A 26,927-nucleotide genomic window follows, 5' to 3' on the forward strand; every position below is an offset into this window, starting at 1 on the left:
TTATGTGCTTCTATGTTTATTTTGGGTAAAATTTAGTCAGTCGTCAAAAATAGGCCTGAAATAAGGAGATACATTTTCCTAGAAGAGATATAATTGTGATAGAATATAATCACTTACAAATATGAATAAACAAATTATAACACCTTTATGGAAAACTTAAATTTGCCATGGAACTTTCTAAATAGAGAAAGTTTCTCCTTTGCTAATTGAATATTTAAATAAATTTAATGTACTGAGTTTTTGGATCCAAGTGCTACTTGCAGTTTATGATGAAAGGCACCTATCCGTTCTTTCTGAACCGGCCAGTTCAAGATGCAGCGAGATTTAAACATTCCTCTTCGCAAACAGAGTGCATGGTTCAGTTTATAATCTGGAATCTCCTCAAGGAAAATCAATATAATGGAATCCAGATTTTGTTCAATAGCTTGTTGAACGGCATGATGTACCTTGAATCTAAGTAAAGAAATGTATCAAAGAATTAATACACAGTTTTGAGCAGCCAGAAGCACCTACTATTTAAAATAGTCTGTAACAGAGTTTAAGCGGTTACTGAAACTCAGGGGTTTTTTTTCTTAATTTTATTTTTAAAATTCTTTGAGTTGTGAGTAATATTGGTAATATTTAAAAGTTTAATTGAAGCTGGGTGTGGTGGCTCACGTCTGGAATCCCAGAACTTTGGGAGGCAGGTGGCAGATCACCTGAGGCCAGGAGTTCAAGACCAGCCTGGCCAACATGGTGAAACCTCATCTCTATTAAAACTACAAAATTTGCCAGGCGTGGGGCACGTGCTTGTAATCCCAGCTACACGAGAAGCTGAGGCAGGAGAATTACTTGAACCCGGGAGGTGGAGGCTGCAGTGACCTGAGATCACACCACTGCACTCCAGCCTGGGCAACAGAGTGGGACTCCATCTAAAAAAAATTTTTAAAATTTTTTTAAAAGTTTAATTGAACAGCAAGTACACACTTAAAATTTCACAATGTTTACCTACCTTTTGCATAATGGGTCTTTTAATAGATGGTGTGTTATAACAAAAATAATTTTTCTGCTTCTTTTGATGCTGTTAACAATTGCTTCCAGTTCAAAAACACCTGCCTCAAAGTCCCTTTCTTCCAGACAAAATTTGAGAGATTGGTCTTCCTTTTCCATTGAAGAGAAATGTTCCCAGACCCAATCCTTATCTTTATGGGCGTGAATTATATATGCTGCATATTCAAACTGTTCTGTCTGTCTGTCTATTTCTTTGAAACCAAGAACTCGATGTACTGAAACATTCCAGTAAAAAGATATCCTCCAGCCCTCAAAGTGGATGAGAAGTACAACAAAGATAAAAATCAACAGGATACTGGTACTGATCATGAAAAGAGTTCAAAGGGGGCACTGTCTTTGCAGGATGATGTATCAAAAAGTCTCACTGGGAACCCATGATAGTGAGGTGGAGTGTTGCAAAGGTAGTGGCTTGACAGCTCAGGGATGTTGGCATGGGTCTTGTTAATCCAATTAACAAACCAGGCAATACTTTCACATGTGCAATCAAAGGGATTAAAGCGCATATCTAAGTTACTCAGGTTCCTGAAAGCTGGCCCAAAAACCTTCTTCTCAACTGATGTTATGAGATTCTTCTGAAGGTTCAATGACCTTAGAGACACCTGATTATCAAAGACAGATGCTGGAAGTGTGTTTAAATTATTCAATCCTAAATCGACAATCTTTAGTTCATATAAATCCTTGAAGACCTCAACTGGGATCTCGTCAAAGCCATTAGACTCCAAGTTAAGGATGTGGAGGTGAGACAGACCCTTTAGGAAATAAACAGGACCACCAGGGTTTGCGTGTTTCCAGAGCCGTGCTAAGTTGTTATGCTGCAAATCCAGAATTTCTAGTTTCTCAAGACCTTCCAACATGTCATCATTTATGTTGGCTATGTTGTTGTTGCTTAGATCCAGAATGGTCAAGTTACGAAGACGCTGGAATGGTGAAGGAGAGCTGTCCACATTTTTAAGGGCCACCCTTCGGAGCATCAGTCGTTGAAGGCTTGGGACCAAGGCAAAGGAGTTCTTAGTCAGTTGCAGGTACTTGTTGTAGGAAAGATAGATCTCGAAAATATTTTCAAGCCCTCTCCATTCCTGGCCTGTGAGTTCTTGCCCAATTTCATTAAGGCCCAGGTCAAGTACTTCTAAGTGGCCCAACCAAGAGAAGGCACCACTCTCTATTTTTGAGATTTTATTCTTGGTTAGGTTGAGTATGTGTAAGGGAGAATGAGCAAGTGAGACAAATGTTTCATTTGTCAAAGTTTGCAAACTTGTAAAGGAGTTGGATAGACTTAAGTATTTCAGGTTTATCAATCCTGTGAACATATTGCTTTTTATGCCTGAAATATCATTATCTTCCATGTTAAGGTGCTCCAAACGTGTTAGCCACTGAAAAGAAAAATCATCAATCTTGGGAAGCGAAGCAAGGGAAATACTTTGTTTAGTAAAAGACCGTTTCAAATTCAGGTACCGCACATTGAAAAGCCCGTGCAAAGAGTGAGAGAACAAACGCTGTATATTATTATACTCCAGGAAGAAATATTCTAGATGTGGAAGCCAAACAAAGGAATCGTTACCAACCACATTTAAGTTGTTGTGGGAAAGATCGAGCATAGTGAGATTCGTCCACTTTAGTCCCAAGAAAGTTGTATTGCTGGTGGTGGACAGCTGGCTGTTACTCAGAGACAGATTCCGGATGCTTGTGTGTGCTAATTCCAAACATAGCTTCTCTGTGAGGCTGGGACCCAGCTGGACATTGTTCAGAAAGAGGCCCAATAATCTTCCAATTGCGTGGAAACACCCTGGAGAAAACTAAAGGTAGAGAAAAAGAGGTTAACAATCAAAAGCACAGACCCTGTAAGGCTGTTGAAAAGCTTAGATGCAGTTCTGTTGTTTTGTTTTGTTTTGTTTTGTTTTCCTGAGATGGAGTCTCACTCTGTCGCCCAGGCTCGAGTGCAGTGGTGCGATCTTAGCTCACTGCAGCCTCCGCCTCCCGAGTTCAAGCAATTCTCCTTCCTCAGCCTCCTGAGTTGCTGGCATTACAGGCGCCTGCCACCACGCCCAGCTAATTTTGTATTTTTAGTAGAGACGGGATTTCACCATGATGGCCAGGCTGGTCTGGAACTCCTGACCTCATGATCCACCCGCCTCGGCCTCCCAAAGTGCTGGGATTATAGGCATGAGCCACTGTGCCTGGCTCGATGCAGTTCTTTACTCCATCTCCACTCACCCTTCACCACATCCTGTGGGCAGAGCATTTCTCCCCCTTCCTCTAATGCACGAGTCCTTCCTTACTCGCAGCGCCCACCTCTTGCTGCAGCCTCTGACTCCCCTGGCCACTGGCTAGCTTTGCTCAGCATTCACAGCCTCAGCTTAGATGCCACCTTGTCAGGGAGCCTTCTCTGACCTTCCAGTCCAGGATCAATCTCCTGGTACTTTTTCTATATCACCATGAGAACAATTGCAATGAATAAACTGCTCATGAAGTCACTCCTGGGGCAGTTCCTGGTTCTGTCTTGGTGCCGCTGTTCTCAGTGAGCCTCATGCAGGGAAGGAGTGGATGGCTTTTATGATGAGGCGGTGGCGGCACCCTTTCCTTTCTGGAACTCCGAGCTCCAGCTCTCCCTCTCATCTTTCCAGCCAGATTTTCTCCTGACTTTATTTTACTGTTGTGTTTTTCCAACTCCCTTGTGCTCCGTCCCACACCCTTACCCGTGCCTTGGCTGTTCTGGGACTCACATCAGTGACAAGAGAACAGCAGGTGGGAGAGAAGGAATCCAGGGAGGATGGGGGCCAGTCCTGATGGTCAAAGTGCCAAGGGAGTAAAGGGCTCTGATTTCTTTTTCTTTTCTTTTCTTTTTTTTTTTCTGAGACAAAGTTTCGCTCTGTCCCCCAGGCTGCAGTGCAGTGGTGTGATCTCAGCTCCCTGCAACCCCCGCCTCCTGGGTTCAAGCGATTCTCCTGCCTCAGCCTCCTAAGTAGCTAAGATTAGAGGCGACTGCCACCACGCCTGGCTAATTTTTTTGTATTCTTAATAAAGACGGGATTTCACCATGTTGGCCAGGCTGGTCTCGAACTCCTGACCTCATGATCCACCCCCATTTCGACCTCCCAAAGTGCTGGGATTACAAGCGTGAGCCACCACACCCAGCCTGGAGGGGGCTCTGATTTGTAATGTGTCACTTGGGGACAGTAGGGCTAATGGGAAAAAAGAGAAGTGTAGAAGAAAGGGTGCTTTATCATAAACAAATGAGTTAAAATGCAAAGCTGAAAATTATGAAATTAAGTATGATAAATCTACATGATAGCACTATTTTACAGGCAGTAAAATTTAGCTTTGAAATGATTCTCAATTGTATGGGAGATGTTCATGATATCATATTAAATCTAAAGAGCAGGAGACATCATGATCTTCGGAGGGCGATATAGCATAACTGTTAGGAGCAGGGCCTCCGGTCCCAGCGAGCCAGAAACCCAGCTCTGTCCCAGGTGGATCCTGTGGGGCCTGAGATATGTCACGTTAACTTTCTTCATCTCAGTTTCTTTTGTGAAAATGACAATTAAGAATAAGTTGATTAGGCCAGATGCGGTGGCTCACGCCTGTAATTCCAGCAGTTTGGGAGGCCGAGGCAGGCGGATCGCCTGAGGTCAGGAGTTCGAGACAGCCTGGCCAACACAGTGAAGCCCTGTCTCTACTAAAAATACAAAAATCAGCCGGGCGTGGTGGCGGGCACCTGTAATCCCAGCTACTCGGGAGGCTGAGACAGGAGAATAGCTTGAACCTGGGAGTTGGAGGTTGCAGTGAGTCCAGATCGTGCCACTGCACCCCAGCCTGGGCAACAAAGAGTAAAACTCAGTCTCAGCAAAGAAAAGAAAAGAAAAGAAAAGAAAAGAAAAGAAAAGAAAAGAAAAGAAAAGAAAAGAAAAGAAGAGTAAGTTGATTAAAAATACTATATACATAAAATATTTTTAAAAATTTATCACAGTACTTGACACACAGTTAAGTGCCTTAAGGATTTAAAAAAACAGTATGAATTTCAGTACAGTAAGAATTTAAGCTGTTGTTTTTCCTTATAATTATTTGGAGAAAAGCCAGGGATAAATGTACCCAAATGCTAACAGTGGTTGTTTCTGACTACGGACATTTAAGTGATTTTTTTTTAAAATCACCCCTTATTATTATTGTTTCTCATTTCTTGATATATTTAATGCCATTACTATAATAAATGTCTTAATCATAGAAAATGCTGTTTAAAAAAAAATGAATAGCTTGCACAAAACATCTTAATATCTCAGGATAAATTTGTATGCCATTTATTTTTATGTCTGAAAATGAATAGAGTTGTAAGTAAGGATTTCTAGTAGTCTTGTAGCCTGGAACAAAATGAGTGTAAAATACAGACAACCTGTATATGAAAATGCAGAATCCTATTTAGGGAAAAGGAGTCAGTCGACAGGACCGAGAGAAAGCAAAAGAGCAGGTAAGTTATTTCTTTCTTCATGATCCAGGACACATAGCTCTCCTGTGCAAATAACTGACAATCTTCCTGTGCCCAGCTATCCCCAGGCCCCTGCGAGTTAACCCACTGCAACCTGGGTGCTGTCAGTGCTGCACAAAGCCCTCTTTAGCATAAACATAATCCTGTAAAATTCCAGCAAGCCTTTGTTTCTTTGCAATTAGCTTCTCTTGCTGAAATGCCCATTGCCTTCTCGCAATGTAGTTTCCTACTTCCACCGATAAACGTGCCTTTCTCCACCTACAACTGTCTTGGTAAATTTTTTTACCCCTGTGCCACCGGTCCAGATAGTTGTTGCTCCCCCGTGACAGAAAATGGTAAGCCTGGAGATCATGATTCCAAAAAGAGACAGTCCTGTCAGTTATTTAAGCTGACTTCATTGTAGGAAGGTTTTTATAACAACATAGTGCTGCTTATCAGTTCCTGAGCCCTGCCTATGCCAGACACGGTCCTAAATTCTTTACCACACAGTTCTGTGAGGTAGAGTCATTATCACGCCGGAGGTAGAGCTAGGAGGCTGGAGAGGGAGAACTTGAATAACTTGCCTGATAACAGGATGGTTAAAAGACAAAGCCCAGAGACCAGGCCAGCGAACCCAACTGTGAACCTGGGGCTCTTGACCATCGCACTCTTTTATTAATAATTCTTTCAGAGAGTTTGCGTGACAGAGAGCACTATTTCCACTTTGCAAGTGAGGACACAGACTCAGAGAGTTTAAGGATGTTCCCAAGGTCATGGCACGGGGGTTCCACCCAGTACTGCAGGACTGCAGAGTCCCGTCTCCCAGCCTCTCCTGGGGCTGCCTGAGCTCTCATGAGGGTGGTACCAATGCCCCCAAGCAGTAGGTGTGAAGGAATGCTGGAAGACAGACAAAGGCTAGAGAACATCAGATTCCTGTGTCTGTGACACAGATAGGGACTACCCACCTTCAAGGCAGAATGCAAAATAATTTGACCTTACTTCTTACCTCTTTAATTTGATTCGATGACAACTCTAATTTTTTTAAAGATGAATTGGCAAGGATATCAAGTTCTTCACTTTTTAGCGCTTGGATTTTATTGTTTGATAATAAAAGCTCTTGGAGATTTTCCAGCTGAACCTGAGTCCCTAATTTTGTAGATGACAAGCCATTATGAGACAGATCTAATGTGATTAAATTCTGAAGGGAAAAAATAATAAACATATGTTAGAGTCTTGATGTCAAAAACAGTTCTTTTAAATGTAAGTACATCTTAAAAATATTTCAACAACAAAATCAACACCTCTATTATTCTGTAGAATACTAACAGTAAGCATAATAAAAAATCTTTGCTCTGATTAATCTTTGTTATGTTATAATCTTTGTGATGGTTACCCTTGAAACCATTGTAGGAAGGATTTTATTTCTTACTTCAAGAATCATTTTATTTCTCTTACCAAAATAAGAAGGATTTAAGCTTATTTATGATATAAGGAACATTGCTAATTTATAAACTTATTTTCGTTTTTTTTTTTTTTTTTTTTGAGACGGAGTCTGGCTCTGTCGCCCAGGCTGGAGTGCAGTGGCCGGATCTCAGCTCACTGCAAGCTCCGCCTCCCGGGTTCACGCCATTCTCCTGCCTCAGCCTCCCAAGTAGCTGGAACCACAGGCGCCGCCACCTCGCCCGGCTAGATTTCTTTGTATTTTTTTAGTAGAGACGGGGTTTCACCGTGTTAACCAGGATGGTCTCGATCTCCTGACCTCGTGATCCACCCGTCTCGGCCTCCCAAAGTGCTGGGATTACAGGCTTGAGCCACCGCGCCCGGCCTATAAACTTATTTTTCATAACCGTTTACTTATGATGCAACGATTTTCACGTGGCTTATCAAACACAGCGTCAGGCATTAACCTTGAAAATAAGTATCAGAAAAAAGAACCGAATGTTTTCTTAAAAAACAGTAGAATTTTGTCATCTATGGAATTTTAAACAGATTTTTATACTGAGAAAGATTCATAGTTATATAAATTTTGGATCATGACTAGTACAGAATATTAACTTTTGTTTGCTTTGTCGGTACTGTGGGATGTTTTATCACCCTTTGCTACTTTTGAATATGTACGCTTCAAATTCAGGCAAAAGGTAAGGAAAAGCTGATGATACCAGTTAAGGCAAAATCTAATGTAATCTCTGTTAACGAGAAGCAGGTTTTTTAATTTAAGTCTTTACAAAAATAACATTTTACAATGACTTCTCTAGCAAGATTTTGAGGCCTTTGTATTCGAAGATATTTCATCCACATTAGACTCTAATAAGACCCAAGAGAAGATTTAAAATAGCCGGGGAGCAAATCACTTTATGTTTCACAGCATATTTACATTTATAGACTATTCTTGCCATCTGAGGAAGAGCAATGCTCAATTTTTTACAAGGCCATAAAATGAAGTAACTTGAAAATCACTTTGGTTAAAGAAAAGTACTTAATAATTGCCTCAGATTTAGAAACAATAGCATGCGTTTTTTTTGTTTTCTTTTTTTTTTTTTTCTGGTGCTCTAAAGCATTGTAGGGTGAATATGGTTAACTGTGATTTATTGTATATTTTTTAAGAGCTAGAAGAGGGTATTTTGAATGTTCATAACACAAATGAGAAATATTTGAGATGATGGATATGATAATCACCCTGATTTAATCATTACACATTTTATACACATATTGAAAGATCTGCATTCTGTATCTCATAAATATGTACAATTACTAAACATCAACTAAAAAGAAAAGAAAAAAAAAAACTAAAATTCAAGCAAAGTGTTGAAAAGAAAAAGGTAGCCGTCATTTAAAAAGTGATACCACTATTGAACAAGTCATTGAAATAGCCATTGAGGAGATTTCTTAAACCAGGAGTAGGTAATTTTTAGTTGAACAATTCACTTGATCATTGTATCAATTTGTTAATTTTATTTAAGTCAGATTTGGACTCTAGACTTTTTTCATGACTTCACATACTAAACCAGCAGCATTGAAAGCTTAGTGTCCATGTTCTTATGGGATATTCTGATTCTTCTCTGTTCATTACTTGTACCTTTTGCATCTAAGTTCTGTTTCTAATGGGAAAAAGCGAGAGAGGCAAACATTGAAAATTAAGGATGAAATTGATTTAAGAGTATATTTTCTCTTTTGGAAGCATTTTCTATTATAATGGCAATATTTGTGGCAAATTGAATTAGATCAAATTTCTTCCTTTTTCTTACTTTGATGTTTAGATAGTAAGTCTAAGGATGGATAAGTGACTTAAAAACATTAGTAACAATAGACATTTTCATCTTACCTTCTGCTTTACAAAGGGATTATTTTTAATTTTCTGGATTGAGTTGGACATGAGATGGAGTTCCGTCAAATTCGTGCAGAAGGCAAAGGTTTTATCAGAAAGTTGAGATAGCTCATTGTGCTGGAGGTTCAAAACTTTTAACATGGGAAGTTTTTGGCACAATTCTGGCTCCAGTTTTGAGATGCTGTTAAATCCTACATCCAAGATAGTTAGTTGGCTATATCTTGTAAAATTGGCAGCTGGTAATCTTCTGAGTTGATTATGGGTAAGATTCAACACTGTTATGTTTGTGGGGAGGTCATCGGGTACCTGAGTCAACTTCAGGTGGCTGCAGTCAGCAACTTCATGGCTAACAGTGCATTTGTTGGTGGAGGATGCACACAGCATCCCAAAGGGCAAAAGTCCTCCCCAAAAGTAGATGTAAGGCAAAGTCTGTCTCATGATTCTGTTGTATAGAAGAAACATTAAAAAGTATGAGCAACATTAATAGCAGATGGCTTTCAAATGCATTGGTATATTCCTTGTAAAATATATCACCAAAATATGACTATGTATATTATTACTCATACTCTTATGCCCTACAGGTGCATATTATACAAGTAATACATCAAATAGAAATGTTTCAAACAGTACAGAAAGGTAAAAAACAAAACATCCAAACTTCCTTCCCATCCTTCACCTTGATGCCAGTTGCAGCGGCAATGTCTCTCTTTCGATAGGTTCTCTCTGTAATTCTCATGATTACCTCCATAAACTTAATATTCTTGCCCTTCTATTTCTTCATTTACTGATTTCACTATAAAGATAGGAATTTAATATATTTTTCCTTCATTCTCTTCACTTCTCTTTAGTTAATTTTGTTTGTTTGTTTTTGGTTTTGTTTTGTTTTGTTTTTGAGACGGAGTCTTGCTCTGTCGCCCAGGCTGGAGTGCAATGGCGCAATCTCAGCTCACTGCAACCTCTGCCTCCCGGGTTCAAGCGATTCTCCTGCCTCAGCCTCCCGAGTAGCTGGGATTACAGGCGCCCGCCACCACTCCCGGCTAATTTTTGTATTTTTAGTAGAGACGAGGTTTTACCATGTTGGCCAGGATGCTCTCCATCTCTTGACTTCATGATCTGCCCACTTCAGCCTCCCAAAGTGCTGGGATTACAGGTGTGAGCCACTGTGCCCAGCCAGTTAATTTTTATTTTATTTAAAATAAATAAGTACATTTTTCTCCACATTTCTTCCATTCTTACATTACCTAAAACTGTCAGCTATAACATTGCTTGACATTGTCAAGATGTGAAATGTTAGCATGTTATCCTGAAACTGTGATTACATATGGGGTCCTTGGCCTACATCAATCCAGAAAATCTAAAGTCAGTAAATATCATTTACAATTTTAAAAATTGATTGTGTTTATTTATTTATTTTTAGAGACAGGGTCTCACTCTGTTGCCCAGGCTAGAGTACAGTGGTGCTATCACGGCTCACTGCAGCCTCCAACTCCTGGGCTCAAGGGCTCCTCCCACCGCAGCTTCCCAAATAGCTGGGACTACAGGCATGTACCACCACACCCAGCTAATTTTTTATTATTTTTTAAAATTTTATAGAGAGATAGGGTCTCACTATGTTGCCCAGGCTGGTCTCAAACTTTTGACATCAAGTGATCCTCTAGCATTGGCCTCCTAAAATGCTGGGATTACAGGCATGAACCAATGTGCCCAGCCTCAATCACAATTTTACAATCATATAAATAAATATTCACTGCAGATCACAATGTAACTGAAAAATTCTTATCACCTACTAATGTAGCCGTGGTAGTATCATAGTGCAATGCATTCCTCACATGTGTATAGTGATGCTGGTGTAAACAAACCTACTATACTACTAGTTATATAAAATATAGCACACACAACTATGTACAGTACATAGTAGTTGATAATGGTAATAAATGAATATGTTACTGATTTATGTATTTACTATACTTTTTATCATAATTTTAGAATGTACTCCTGCTTATTTTCTTTTTTAAGTTAACTGTAAAACAGCCTCAGGCAGGTCCTTCAGGAGGGATTCCAGAAGAAGGTGCTCTTCCCATAGGAGATGACAGGTCCCTGCATGCTGTGGCCCCTGAAGACCTTCCAGTGGGACGCGACATGGTGGAAGGCAGTGACATTGAAGATCCTGACTCTGAGCAGGCCTAGGCTAATGTGTGCGTTTCTGTCTTTGTTTTAACAAAACGTTTTAAAAGTTAAAAAAAAAAAAAAAAAAAAAAGAAAATTAAAAACAGAAAAAAGCTTATAAAATAAGAATATAAAGAAAGAAAATACTTTTGTATAGGTGTACAATGTGTTTGTTTTAAAACAAGCATTATTACAAGAGTCAAAAGGTTTTGAAAAATTAAAACATTTATAAAGTAAAACAGTTATAGTAAGTTAATTATTATTGAAGAAAGTATAGTGTTTAAATAGGTTTAGTATAACCTCAGTGTACAGTGTTCATGACGTCTGCAGTGCTGCACAGCCACGTCCTAGGCCTTCACAGTCACTCACCACCCACTCACAGACCCAACCAGAGCCGCTGCCCGTCCTGCAAGCTCCATTTGTGCTAAGTGCCCTATGGCAGTGCCATTTGTAATCTTTCCTACCACATTTTCACTTACCTTTTTTATGTTTAGATACACAAGTACTTCCCATTGTGTTACAACTGCCTCCAGTATTCAGTGCAGTCACAGGCTGGCTGGCTGATTTTGCAGCCTGGGCGCCACAGGCCGTCCTATCTAGTTTTGTGTAAGCACTCCCTATTATGTTCCCACAAGGATGAAGTCCCCTAACAATGCATTTCTCAGAATGTATCTCCACAATTAAGCAACACATGACTCTGTTCTATTTTTTTGGGGTAAATTACTAGGATTGGAATGGCTGGGCCATTTGGTGAGGCCATTTGATTTTATGAGAAACTGCCAGATCTTTTGGGAAAGTATCGCACCACCAACTTCCCTGACAACATTTGGTGCCTATTTTTATTTAGTCTTTTTAGTCATTCTGGTGAGTATGTAGTGATAGCTAATTATGCTTGTAATTTGCATTTCCCTGCGGACTAATGATATTTAACAATTTTCATGTGCTTATTGTTCATTTATCTTCCCTTATATATTCAAATATTTTGTTCATCTATTCGATTGTTTCCTTTTTATTATTCTGTTGTAGGAATTTTTTGCATATCTCAGTATCAGTCCTTTGTCAGATTCCTATTTTGTAAATATTTATTCCCAGTGTGTGGGTTGCCTATTTATTTTCTTACTAATGTCTTCTTAATTATGATGAAGTCTAGCTTATCATTTTCTCTTTTATTTTTATTGTTTCTGTGTCTTCTCTAGAAACTTTTCCTACTCCCATTACTTAGATACTCTCCTCTAAAAAGCTTTATGGTGTTAGCTTTTATGTTAAGGTCTGTGATCTTTCCTAAATTAATTATTGTGTATGCATGAAGTAGGAGTCACAGTATTTTGTGTGTATACCCAGTCAGTCAGACCTTTATTTTTTTGAGATGGAGTCTCACTCTGTCACCCAGGTTGGAGTTCAGTGGCGCGATCTTGGCTCACTGCAGCCTCCACCTCCCAGGTTCAAGTGATTCTCCTGCCTCAACCTCCCGAGTAGCTGGAACTACAGGCACCCGCCACCATGCCCAGCTAATTTTTGTATTTTTGTAGAGACGGGGTTTCACCATGTTGGCCAGGCTGATCTTGAACTCCTGACCTCAGGTGATCCACCTGCCTTGGCCTCCCAAAGTGCTGGAATTATAGGCGTGAGCCACGGTGCCTGGCCCAGTCAGGCCATTTTTTAAAGAGACTTTCTTTCCCCCACTGGATTGTTCTGTGCCTTCCTTAGAAACTGAGTAAATGTTTTAAGTGAGGGTCTATTTCTGGGCTGTCTACTCTCTTCCACTGAAACATTTGTCAGTTCTTAGGCCAATACCACATTGTTCAGATTACTTTAGCTTTATAACAAGTCTTAAAGTTCAAAGTGCAAAGCCTCCCATCTTGCTCTTCCTCTAGATTGCTTTTTCCGTGCTATGGTTGATGGAAATTATCCAATGTTGTGTATTCTTTATTATTAATTATTGCTTCTCACTAGAATGTGAAGCTGTAATAGTAGAGGACATAGTTCTTTTTCCATATGGTGTTGTCTGTGCCTAGAACAACGCCTGCCACTTTGTTGGCTCTGAAGAAGTAAATATATGTTGAATACATAGCTGATGTGGTTTGGCTCTGTGTCTCCACCCAAATCGCATGTAGAATTATAATCCCCAGTGTTGGAGGTGGGGGCTGGTGGGAGGTGACTGGCTCACAGGGCAGAGTTCTCACAGATGGTTTAGCACCACCCTCTCAGTACTGTTCTCCTGATAACGAGTGAGTGAATTCTTATGAGATTCGGTCCTTTAAAAGTGTGTGGTGGCCGGGCGCAGTGCTCACACCTGTAACCCCAGCACTTTGGGAGGCCAAGGCAGGCAGATCAGCTGAGACCAGGAGTTTGAGTCCAGCCTGGCCAACATGGTGTAACCCTGTCTCTACTAAAATACAAAAATTAGCTGGGCGTGGTGGCAGGCGCCTGTAATCCCAGCTACTGGGAAGGCTGAGTCAGGAGAATCACTTGAACTACCGAGGCAGAGGTTGCAGTGAGCCGAGATCCCACCACATGGCACTCCAGCCTGGGCAAGGGAGTGAGACTCTGCCCCTGCTCCCCCCAAAATAATAAATAAATAAATAAATAAATAAATAAATAAATAAATAAAAGTGTGTGACGCCTTCTCCTTCTCTCTTCTTCCTGCTCTGGCCATGTGAAGGCTCCAGCTCCAGCTTTGCCTTCTGTGATGGGTAAAAGCTCTCTGAGGCTTCCCCAGAAGCAGAGGCTGCCATGCTGCCTGTACAGCTTACAGAACCATCAGCCAATTAAACCTCTTTCTTTATAAATGATGGGTCTCAGGTATTTCTGTAGAGCAATGTGAGAATGCGCTCATACGGTAGTTTTCCATGGGCATTTAATCAGCTCAGGAAAGCCACTCTTATCTCCATGCATTGTCACACTTTATTTTGGTGGGATGTGTACCCAATGTGATACTCTCTGGTGTGATCAAAACCTAATTTCAGATATTTTAAAAAATCAAATACACCCACAAACTATGGAGATGAAGCAATGGTAATGATATCTAAATAGATATTCCACAAGATCTAAAAGTCATGACACAAAAATTATTCCAGATAAGTTTCAGATAATAAAATCATCTTAGGTGACTAATCCTAGGAAAACAGAACTAATGAGAGTATTTAGAATTATTCTAATATACTTAAAAATAGTGATTTTACTAATATTCTAATTTAGTTCTCAGAAACAGAAAAAAAAAAAAAAAAAGCTGGTTTCCATAAACTAATATTCCCATCTCATGGCCTTTACAACTCTGGCACTAATCATTGTAGAGCTGTGCACATTCTTTATATCCACAGGCCATGAGGAATGCCACAGCCAGGCCAGCAAGGATGCACGTTGCTGACTTGCCCAGGTGCATGAAGAATGCAGGGCTGGCAATGATGCCTCTTGAATGCCAGGGACCAGTTCCCCACCCCCACCCCCCTGATAGTCTCCCAAACCTCTCTTCCAGTTCCTCCAGAACTTCCTACCTCTACTTACCAACTCACAGGTAAAGTCCCTACGATACATTCTCCTTGCTTAGGAGAGAGGTACCCCTCTGGTAGGGCTCCGGCTAGAGGTCAGAATTGCTGAGGACTAATCCATTACAAAGCATATCCCTGAATGACTGAAGGACTTTCCCCATCTGAAGACATTTCATCAGTGGGCAAAGCTCACCTAATGCTAGGCAGGAGGAGTGAAAGAGGAACAAACTTGGAGAGAATCTTATGAAATTTCAGAATTGCAACCATGCACACAAAAATCCTAAAGCCTTCGTTTCCAAAGAAAAAATATCTTGATTAATAAAAACTTTTCATCAGTAACATGAACTGTTGCGGGAAGTCAGGGACCCCGAACGGGGGGACCAGCTGAAGCCGCGGCAGAAGAATATAAATTGTGAAGATTTCATGGACATTTATTAGTTCCCCAAATTAATACTTTTATAATTTCTTACACCTGTCTTTACTGTAATCTCTGAACATAAATTGTGAAGATTTCATGGACACTTATTACTTCCCCAATCAATATCCTTGTGTTTTCCTATGCCTGTCTTTACTTTAATCTCTTAATCCCGTCATCTTCTTCATAAACTGAGGAGGATGAATGTCACCTCAGGACCCTGTGATTGTATCAGCCGCACAAATTGTTTGTAGAGCACGTGTGTTTGAACAATATGAAATCTGAGCATCTTAAAAATAAAAGAACAGGATAACAGCGATGTTCAGGGAACAAGAGAGGTAACTTTGAACTGGCCGCCGGTGAGCCGGACGGAACAGAGCTATATTTCTCCTCTTTCATAAGTAAATAGGAGAAATATCACTGAATTCTTTTTCTCAGCAAGGAACATCCCTGAGAAAGAGAATGCACCCTGAAGGTAGGCCTATAGACGGCCCTTTTGGAAGCGTGTGCCGTCTTTTATGGTCGAAGCGGAAGGGATGCAATAAGCCCAGGTTTCCTGTAGCGCTCCCAGGCTGATTAGGATGAGGCAAATTCCCACCTAATAAATTTTGGTCAGACAGGTTATCTGCTCTCAAACCCTGTTTCCTGATAAGATGTTATCAAGACAATACATGCCCGAAACTTCATTAGCAATTTTAATTTCGCCTCATCCGGTGGTCCTGTGATCTCGCCCTGCCTCCATTTGCTTTGTGATATTTTATTACCTTGTGAAGTATGTGATCTCTGTGACCCACACCCTATTCGTGCGCTCCCTCCCTTTTGAAAATCGCTAATAAAAACTTGCTGGTTTTACCGCTCGGGGAATATCACGGATCCTGGTGACATGTGATGTCTGCCCCGGACACCCAGCTTTAAATTTCTCTCTCTTGTGCTCTTTCCCTTTATTTCTCAACCCAGCCGAGACACTTAGGAAACAGAAAAGCCCACGTTAAATATTGGAAGCAGGTTCTCCCGATATCTGGTGCCAATGTGGTCTTTCTTTTATCCTAAGTGCATGTGGGAACCTGACTCCCTTTGGCAGGTGCGGTGAGACGACATCGGCTTGGTTCACAGATACGTGTGTTCGACTCCCTGACGACTGGTGAGTAGTCTGTGTATGGTCCGGGTTAACTATGGGACACACGGAGTATAAAAATTATACCTATCTCTTCTATATTAAACTCTGGTTAAAACAAGGAATGATTTGGGTGCCCATGGAAAATATGGTCTCTCTATTCTGGGCGGTGGAAAAATACTGTCCTTGGTTTCCTAAAAAAGGAACCATATATGTAAAAGTATTGGATCTTTTTACAGCATTCCAGGACTTTGTCTCAACAGTGAATTGTGCTCCTGTCACTGCTTGGGATGACTGGGCCTTGGTGCCATCCCAATACCTCCTCAACTTTTCTCCCACACGGCCTTCGGTATCTGATCAGCCTCTCCATTCAGCTACTCCTCTTCCACCTAATGATGCTGAAAATTCAACATCTAACTCTGGTGACTTTGGCTTAATGTTACCCCCTGATGATCTTCTTTTCACGAAGAGCCAGTACTTGCAACGCCCTTGGCCGTGACTCACACAGCCCAGGGCCATAGATATGCTAATTCGTCCCTCTTCAAACCTTTGCAGCATTTGCCTCTAGGTGTCACCTAATGGCTCCGGGACCAAACTACAATTCACCTGTAATTCTGCAGGCCTTCCCCCATCCACTTCAGCCCCTCACCCTCCTGTCGTTTCAGTTCCTCAACTGGTCACGTTGCCATCCCCTCAGGCTGCTTCTCTGTATCCTTCTCCACACATGGACGCCAGTAATCACCAGTATACTTCTGCTTCTTCTACTCCTTCAATTCCCCTTTCTCACACTCTCATTCTGGTCTGCGTTGATATGTGCCGCTCAATCTTACTTTTTTAAAAAAAAAAATTAAGGATGCTTGTACTCAGTACGGTCCTACTTCTCCTTATGTTAAAATGGTTTTGCAAACTTTTTGTACAGAGGTCACTTTGCTTCCTTTAGACTGGGACACTTTGACAAGCTGTTCTGACCCCATCTCAGCATTTACAATTTCGTACTTGGTGGTCAGAGGAGGCCTGTCTGCAGGCTCAGCTATATTGGACTAATGGCATTCTAGTTACTCAGGCTCAGCTCACAGGTTCCGATAGTTTCTCTGATACTTATGCCCAATTAGGCTTTGAAAAACTGTAGACTTTAACTCAATCAGTTTCTGAACAGTTACAGCTTAAAAATGTGGAACCCTCTCTTTCCCCCTGGAATTCTCTTGTGTTTCCAGTAAAAAAGAAATCAGGCAAGTGGCGGATGGTAACCGACTTAAGGGCCATTAACGCTGTAATGAAACCTATGGGGGCCATCCAACCTGGCTTCCCTGTCCCTGCTTCAATACCTAAACATTGGCCTCTCATAGTTACTGATCTTAAAGATTGTTTTTTTCATATTGCTTTACATGAATCGGATTGTGAAAAATTTGCTTTTACTGTACCATCTATCAACAGTCAGGAGCCTGCCGCTCGTTATCAATGGAAAGTACTTCCTCAGGGAATGCTGAATAGCCCCACAATCTGCCAGCTTTATGTTGGACAGGTGCTTTCACCGGTTCGAGCCCAATTTCCCCAGGCCTATATTCTTCATTATATTGATGACATTTTAATTGCTGCCCCCACTGATAAAGAATAAATTGACTGTTATCAAATTTTGAGCCGCCGTGTTACAGAGGCTGGATTACACACCGCCCAGGATAAAATTCAACAGACCACTCCTGTTCAATATTTAGAAATGATGGTCGAATAAACAACGCATCCAACCTCAACAAGTTCAAATTAGGAGAAATTCCTTAAAAACTTTAAATGACTTCCAAAAAATTTGGGGAACATTAATTATTTAAGACCTACTTTAGGCATTCCGACCTATGCACTGTTGAACTTGTTTTCTACTCTGCGGGGAGAGTCCCATCTCCGCAGTCCCCGGACTTTGACCCCTGAGGTTTCACTAGAACTGGAATCCATAGAGGAAAACCACCCAGTTATCTAGAGGACAGCCGTCTCAGCCTTTTCAGCTTCTGGTTTTCGCTTCATTACACTCCCCTACTGGACTAACAGTTCAACATAATGATTTAGTAGAGTGGTGTTTTCTTCCTCATTCTGTGTCAAAAACTTTGTCTGTCTATCTGGACCAAACTGCCATAATAATTGGCCAGGCTCAGTGTACAATACTTCAAATTTCTGTATTTGATCCGAATTTAATTGTAGTTCCTTTAAATCGGCTCAAAGTTCAGGCTGCCTTTCAACATTCAGCACTGTGGCAAATTCACTTGGCTGATTTTCTTGGTGTTATTAACAATCATTATTCAAAAAACGAATTGTTTGATTTTATAAAAATGGCGTCTTGGGTGGTCCTTCGACTAACCAAAGATCAGCCCATTCCTGAGGCTGTTGCAGTGTTCACTGATGGCTCCAGCAATGGCAATGTCCTACAGACAAGCTTATTTCTACTTCTTATACTTCTGCTCAAAAGGCAGAGTTAATTGCTGTGATTACTGCCTTACAGGATTTCCCCAAATCTTTAAATATTGTCTCTAATTCTACTTAACATGGGAAAGAGGATGTGCTTGTGTTTCACCAGGAGATCGTCAAACAAAACCCACAGAGAAAAGACGTCTGTGTCAGAGACTGTCCTCAGACGTGGTGAGATCTGCGACGTCTGTGCCAGAGGCTGTCCTCAGACGTGGTGAGATCTGTGTCAGAGACTGCCCTCAGACGTGGTGAGATCTGCCAGAGACTGCCCTCAGACGTGGTGAGATCTGCCAGAGATTGCCCTCAGACGTGGTGAGATCTGCCAGAGGCTGCCCTCAGACGTGATGAGATCTGTGCCAGAGACTGCCCTCAGACGTGGTGAGATCTGTCAGAGACTGTCCTCAGATGTGGTGAGATCTGTGCCAGAGACTGCCCTCAGATGTGGTGAGATCTGTCAGAGACTGTCCTCAGACGTTGTGAGATCTGCCAGAGACTGTCCTCAGACGTGGTGAGATCTGTGCCAGAGACTGCCCTCAGACGTGGTGAGATCTGTCAGAGACTGTCCTCAGACGTGGTGAGATCTGCCAGAGACTGTCCTCAGACGTGGTGAGATCTGCCAGAGACTGCCCTCAGACGTGGTGAGATCTGTGCCAGAGACTGCCCTCAGACGTGGTGAGATCTGTCAGAGACTGTCCTCAGATGTGGTGAGATCTGTGCCAGAGACTGCCCTCAGATGTGGTGAGATCTGTCAGAGACTGTCCTCAGACGTTGTGAGATCTGCCAGAGACTGTCCTCAGACGTGGTGAGATCTGTGCCAGAGACTGCCCTCAGACGTGGTGAGATCTGTCAGAGACTGTCCTCAGACGTGGTGAGATCTGCCAGAGACTGTCCTCAGACGTGGTGAGATCTGCCAGAGACTGCCCTCAGACGTGGTGAGATCTGTGCCAGAGACTGCCCTCAGACGTGGTGAGATCTGTCAGAGACTGTCCTCAGATGTGGTGAGATCTGTGCCAGAGACTGCCCTCAGATGTGGTGAGATCTGTCAGAGACTGTCCTCAGACGTTGTGAGATCTGCCAGAGACTGTCCTCAGACGTGGTGAGATCTGTGCCAGAGACTGCCCTCAGACGTGGTGAGATCTGTCAGAGACTGTCCTCAGACGTGGTGAGATCTGCCAGAGACTGTCCTCAGACGTGGTGAGATCTGCCAGAGACTGCCCTCAGACGTGGTGAGATCTGTCAGAGACTGTCCTCAGATGTGGTGAGATCTGTGCCAGAGACTGCCCTCAGATGTGGTGAGATCTGTCAGAGACTGTCCTCAGACGTTGTGAGATCTGCCAGAGACTGTCCTCAGACGTGGTGAGATCTGTGCCAGAGACTGCCCTCAGACGTGGTGAGATCTGTCAGAGACTGTCCTCAGACGTGGTGAGATCTGCCAGAGACTGTCCTCAGACGTGGTGAGATCTGCCAGAGACTGCCCTCAGACGTGGTGAGATCTGTGCCAGAGACTGCCCTCAGACGTGGTGAGATCTGTCAGAGACTGTCCTCAGATGTGGTGAGATCTGTGCCAGAGACTGCCCTCAGATGTGGTGAGATCTGTCAGAGACTGTCCTCAGACGTTGTGAGATCTGCCAGAGACTGTCCTCAGACGTGGTGAGATCTGTGCCAGAGACTGCCCTCAGACGTGGTGAGATCTGTCAGAGACTGTCCTCAGACGTGGTGAGATCTGCCAGAGACTGTCCTCAGACGTGGTGAGATCTGTGCCAGAGACTGCCCTCAGACGTGGTGAGATCTGTCAGAGACTGTCCTCAGACGCGGTGAGATCTGCCAGAGACTGTCCTCAGACGTGGTGAGATCTGTGCCAGAGACTGCCCTCAGATGTGGTGAGATCTGTCAGAGACTGCCCTCAGACGCGGTGAGATCTGCCAGAGACTGTCCTCAGACGTGGTGAGATCTGTGCCAGAGACTGCCCTCAGACGTGGTGAGATCTGTCAGAGACTGTCCTCAGACGTGGTGAGATCTGCCAGAGACTGTCCTCAGACGTGGTGAGATCTGTGCCAGAGACTGCCCTCAGACGTGGTGAGATCTGTCAGAGACTGTCCTCAGACGTGGTGAGATCTGCCAGAGACTGTCCTCAGACGTGGTGAGATCTGTGCCAGAGACTGCCCTCAGACGTGGTGAGATCTGTCAGAGACTGTCCTCAGACGTGGTGAGATCTGCCAGAGACTGTCCTCAGACGTGGTGAGATCTGTGCCAGAGACTGCCCTCAGACGTGGTGAGATCTGTCAGAGACTGTCCTCAGACGTGGTGAGATCTGCCAGAGACTGTCCTCAGACGTGGTGAGATCTGTGCCAGAGACTGCCCTCAGACGTGGTGAGATCTGTCAGAGACTGTCCTCAGACGTGGTGAGATCTGCCAGAGACTGTCCTCAGACGTGGTGAGATCTGTGCCAGAGACTGCCCTCAGACGTGGTGAGATCTGTCAGAGACTGTCCTCAGACGTGTGAGATCTGCCAGAGACTGTCCTCAGACGTGGTGAGATCTGTGCCAGAGACTGCCCTCAGACGTGGTGAGATCTGTCAGAGACTGCCCTCAGACGTGGTGAGATCTGCCAGAGACTGCCCTCAGACGTGGTGAGATCTGTGCCAGAGACTGCCCTCAGACGTGGTGAGATCTGTGTCAGAGACTGCCCTCAGACGTGGTGAGACCTGTGCCAACTTCTTAGAAGCTGGCACACAATCACAATGGGTCTAATTCTATCCTCCTGATGGCAATGGAGACTTATCTAACTAATCCCACTTCTAATTACCTTTCTTTTTCTCCTTACAAACCTAAAAATCTTACCATTTCTATTAGCCTAAAAATAATATCCCTCTGTTTTTCTCTTCCTCCTTCAGCACTCAATCTCACTTATAATGGGTTTTATTTAATGATTCTCCTCTTTATACTTTCTGTCTCACCAGTTTCCTCTCACACTGATTTACCTGCTACACATAATCATTCTTATTGGGCTTATGTGCCTTTTCCTCCACTTATTTGACCTCTCACCTGGATGGATGCTCCTGCGGAAATCTACACTAGTGATAGCATGTGGATGCCTGGAGCTACAGATGACCATTGGCCTGCTCAACCAGGAGAAGAAGGCACTGCTTTTAATGTTACCATGGGTTACAAATACCCCACTCTGTGCCTCGGACATGTACCTGGTTGTCTTCATCTAGAAACTCAAGTCTGGACCGCTTATCTTCCGGAGAGATCAGCTACAGAGGAACCAGGACATTTGGTCTCTGGCCTCTCCCTTTCTCCTTTAAAACAAATGAAAGGGGGGGTAATGGGAGATGCCCCATACTTTCAATACAAACCTGCAGAAAAACCATGTTCTAAAAATTTTGAGGGTCCATCTAAAACTTTAATTTGGGAAGATTGTGTTAACTCACATGCAGTAGTATTAAAAAATGACTCATATGGTTTAGTAATAGACTGGGCACCAAAGGGCTATTTAAAAAACCATTGCTCCTCTGGCAGAAAGGAACGCCTGGAGGCTACGTATTTTATTTCTTATTGGCGGAATGAGAATCATCGTTCTACTTTGCATAGGAGGTTCAGCTCATTCTTTCCCTTAAAATGGGAAGATAAAGGCATTACCCCACTGAGGCCTCGTATGATACTCCTCATTCTGAGCCCAGAATACCCAGAACTTTGGAAATTGGCCATTGCCATGTCTGGACTGCGCGAATGAGAAGGGGAAACTCTTCTGTCTGTTGTCCCCACTACTGTTCCAGTCTCTCAGTATCAGCGTAGATCCAGACATTCTGCTTTACTTACCTCCAACCTGTCTGTTCCCATACAGAGTTGTGTTAAGCCTCCTCACATGCTGTTAGTGGGAAATATAAAAATTTGGACGAACAATCAAACTGTCCAATGCATTAATTGTCATTTGTACACTTGTATTAACTCCCATTGTGACTCCAGGAAAAGTGTAATGTTAGTTCAAGCTCGAGAAGGAATCTGGATTCCAGTAACTTTGCCCAGACCTTGGGAATCCTCTCCCTCGATACATTTAATTAATGAAGTGTTACAGCGAATTCTAAAAAGATCTAAGAGATTTGTTTTCACTTTAATCGCTGTGATCATTATAGTCACTGCACTGGCCACCACTGCCGGAATGGCATTACGTCAATCTATTTAAACGGCTCATTTTGTTAATGATTGACAAGCCAATTCCACCCAAATGTGGAATTCTCAACAAGGCATTGATCAAAAATTGGCTAATCAAATTAATGATTTAAGACAGTCTGTTATTTGGCTTGGAGATCAGGTTGTGAGTCTCGAACATCGCATGCAAATGCAGTGCGACTGGAATACTTCTGATTTCTGTATCACCCCGTATTCCTTTAATGAGACTGATCATTCACAGGAAATGGTCAAGGACACCTTCTGGGAAGGGAAGATAATTTATCATTGGACATAACTAAATTAAAGAAACAAATTTTTGAAGGCTCTCAAGCTCACTTGTCCATTGTGCAGGGAGCTGAGGCCTTAGATCAGGTGGCGGAAAATCTTTATGGATTGAACCCCACGACTTGGATCAAGTCTACTGGGGGCTCTATTGTGGTGAAGTTTGGAATTACGTTTCTCTGTTTAAGTGACTTGTTTTTAGTGTGCCGGGCCAGTCAAAGAATCCGCGTCAAAATCGAGAGAACGAACAAGCCTTCATCGCCAAGGCACATTTATATAAAAAGAAAGGGAGAGATGTTGTGGGAAGTCAGGGACCCCGAACGGAGGGACCGGCTGAAGTCACGGCAGAAGAGTATAAATTGTGAAGATTTCATGGACATTTTTAGTTCCCCAAATTAATAATTTTATAATTTCTTACACCTGTCTTTACTGTAATCTCTGAACATAAATTGTGAAGATTTCATGGACACTTATCACTTCCCCAGTCAATACCCCTGTGTTTTCCTATGCCTGTCTTTACTTTAATCTCTTAATCCTGTCATTCTCCTCTTCATAAACTGAGGAGAATGAATGTCACCTCAGGACCCTGTGATTGTATCAGCCGCACAAATTGTTTGTAGAGCACGTGTGTTTGAACAATATGAAATCTGGGCATCTTAAAAAAAAATAGAACAGGATAACAGCAAACAAGAGAAGGTAACAAGAACTGGCCGCTGGTGAGCTGGACAGAACAGAGCTATATTTCTCCTCTTTCATAAGCAAATAGGAGAAATACCGCTGAATTCTTTTTCTCAGCAAGGAACATCCCTGAGAAAGAGAATGCGCCCTGAGGGTAGGCCTTTAAAGGGCTCCTTTGGACGTGTGTGCCGTCTTTTATGGTCGAAGCGGAAGGGATGAAATAAGCCCCGGTCTCCTGTAGAGCTCCCAGGCTGATTAGGATGAGGAAATTCCCACCTAGTACATTTTGGTCAGACAAGTTATCTGCTCTCAAACCCTGTTTCCTCATAAGATGTTATCAACGACAATGCGTGCCTGAAACTTCATTAGCAATTTTAATTTTGTCCCATCCTGTGGTCCTGTGATCTCGCCCTGCCTCCGTTTGCTTTGTGATATTTTATTACCTTGTGAAGTATGTGATCTCTGTGACCCACACCCTATTCATGCACTCCCTCCNGGAACATCCCTGAGAAAGAGAATGCGCCCTGAGGGTAGGCCTATAAAGGGCTCCTTTGGACGTGTGTGCCGTCTTTTATGGTCGAAGCGGAAGGGATGAAATAAGCCCCGGTCTCCTGTAGAGCTCCCAGGCTGATTAGGATGAGGAAATTCCCACCTAGTACATTTTGGTCAGACAAGTTATCTGCTCTCAAACCCTGTTTCCTCATAAGATGTTATCAACGACAATGCGTGCCTGAAACTTCATTAGCAATTTTAATTTTGTCCCATCCTGTGGTCCTGTGATCTCGCCCTGCCTCCGTTTGCTTTGTGATATTTTATTACCTTGTGAAGTATGTGATCTCTGTGACCCACACCCTATTCATGCACTCCCTCCCCTTTTGAAAATCGCTAATGAAAGCTTGCTGGTTTTACGGCTCAGGGAGCATCACGGATCCTGCCGACATTTGATGTCTCCCCTGGACACCCAGCTTTAAATTTCTCTCTTGTGCTCTTTCCCTTTATTTCTCAACCCAGCCGAGACACTTGGGAAATAGAAAAGAACCCAGATTAAACATCAGGAGAAGGTTCTCCCAATAATGAACCACTGGAAAACAATAGAGATAAGCTTTCCAAACATTTAGAGAAAATTATTTTGAATTTAAAATTTCATATCCAGGCAAGGGGGATAGTGGCTCATCCCTGTAATCCCAGCACTTCAGAAGGTATAGGCGGAAGGATACTTGAGACCAGGAGTTCAAGACCAGCCTGGGCAACATAGTGAGACCCCATATCTACCAAAAAAAAATTAGAAATTAGCCAAGTGTGGTGGCACAAGCCTGTAGTTCCAGCTACTTTGGACGCTGAGGCAGGAGGATTGCTTGAGCCCAGGAGGTTAAGGCTGCAATGAATCATGATCACACCACTGCACTCCAGCCTGGGCAACAGAGCAAGACCCTCTCTCTAAAAAACAAGAAAATTACCTTTGGCCAGGCCAGGAAAATTACCTGTGGCTCGTGCCTGTAATCCCATCACTTTAGGAAGCTGAGCTGGAGGATCCCTTGAGCCCAGGAGTTTGGGACCAGCCTGGGCAACATAGGGAAACCTCATCTCTACCAAAAATCTTTTAAAAATTAGCTGGGCATAGTGATCCACACCTGTGGTCCCAGCTACTCGGGACACTGAGGTGTGAGAATTGCTTGAGCCAGGGAGGTCAAGGCTGCAGTAAGCCACAATCATGCCACTGTACTTTAGCCTGGGCAACACAGCAAGACCTTGTCTCTAAGTCAATAAATGAAATGAAATGAAATAAAATTTCACATCCACCTGAATAACTAAAGAAAAAGGTATGAGTATTTTGAGATATGCAAAAATGCAGTAAGTTTATAGCCATATGATCTGTATGAAAATGTTATTCTAGGACATGCTTCAGTAAAACAAGCAAAAATGCAGTTAAAGGATGAAATGAGAGTGAAGAAAAAGTTGCTGTTGAATGAGATCTAACAGAAATAAAGAAAATGAAGAAGCAATTAAAAAGAGACTCACTTGGCCTTAGACTTTTGGAAATATTTTGTAAGACCACATGGAATTCACATTCTTTGTCCAAGTGAGAGACAATGTTGCCTAATGGTTAGGACATGGGGTCTGGAGCCAGACTACCTGGAGTTAACCACTATTCATAGTTTGATTTGTAAACTTTGCAACCTTTGTATTAGGTTAATACATAGGCACGCCCCTGTGCAGACACATACCAGCACATAATCATCTGTAAACCTGGGAGTCAACTTGCTGAAGCCAACTTCATTTTCACCCGAGTACCCACAATTGCCAATGCCAGTTTCTGATCTTCCTGTACACCTGAACATCTTTCCACTTCCCAACTTCTTCCATTATCCTTCATTAGGTGAAAGAAAGCCATTTACTTACTCCTAGGCACACCTGAATGTTCTCTCCTATCCAAGACATTGTCATACAATGCCAGCTCTCGTTTCCCCTCCTGCCAATAAAACTAACAAAAGGGGACGCGCTCTTTTAACCTCTTGGAGTTTTGTTTTTTTAAGGTAAAGATGTGATTTGTTAAAAAGGTGTTGCAAAATGATTTCCATAGCTTCCCTAATGTGTTTTTTCCAGGTACAGAATGCTACAGAGGAAAAAAATTAAATACTGCATAAATATATGATCAAATTAACCAGATATTGGTGCTTTTACTTGTATTCAGAGTTATACCCTTCTCCCAAGCCCATGTCACCTCCTGATTCTTCCACTTTCCTTCCTGAATGATTCTGACTGGATTTCAAGCACCAGATCAAAGAAAGACCAAAGAAGGTTAAAACTACACACATTCTACTAACGAACTCTACTCAGCAAGAGAGACCCTGCCCAGTAAGAACGTGAAATGAACACCTTCACTTACCTGGATTACTGCTGGCCATTCCTTTTTTCTTTAGTCCAAATCCAGACATTTCATCAGGGAAGTGTGTGGCAAATAGGCGGCACTCTCGAAAGTGAAAGTAAAGCTTGAAGAAAATGCTTTTATGTTTGGTGCGTTCCAAGAAGGGCAAAGGGAGAAAACAAAAACAATCTCCAACACCCCAGAGACGTGTTTCAAACCGCTTCTGAGAAACATCTTGTTTTTATTTTATTTTAACTTTTTTAAAGCTGAGATCCTTGGATTTCATTAAAAGGGTCACAGATTTAGCAACAGCTGAAGTCAAAAGTGGGGACCTCACCATTTGATGTGGACGGGTCTGGACCTCTACAAGTTAATGAATAACAGTGAATCCCTCGATTTTCTGCTTGACTCATGCAAAGCTGTCAGAATTGGGTAGTGTATGGTCACAGGGACAGAAAAAG

General features: G+C 42.5%; 1 protein-coding gene across 1 annotated transcript; it reads right to left on the reverse strand.

Annotated features, from left to right (window-relative positions):
• TLR3 (toll like receptor 3) lies at positions 1-26,800 on the reverse strand. Its single transcript, XM_017862647.1, is given in 6 exon segments — positions 1-453; positions 992-1,364; positions 1,367-2,843; positions 6,516-6,707; positions 8,832-9,276; positions 26,488-26,800. Coding segments are annotated over 5 exon segments (2,712 nt in total). The 5' UTR covers positions 9,273-9,276; positions 26,488-26,800; the 3' UTR covers positions 1-224.
• Between the last annotated feature and the right edge of the window lie 127 nt (positions 26,801-26,927).

The sequence above is a fragment of the Rhinopithecus bieti genome, unplaced genomic scaffold, assembly GCF_001698545.2.
Source record: "Rhinopithecus bieti isolate Rb0 unplaced genomic scaffold, ASM169854v2 scaffold_56174, whole genome shotgun sequence".
Taxonomy (NCBI): Eukaryota; Metazoa; Chordata; class Mammalia; order Primates; family Cercopithecidae; genus Rhinopithecus; species Rhinopithecus bieti.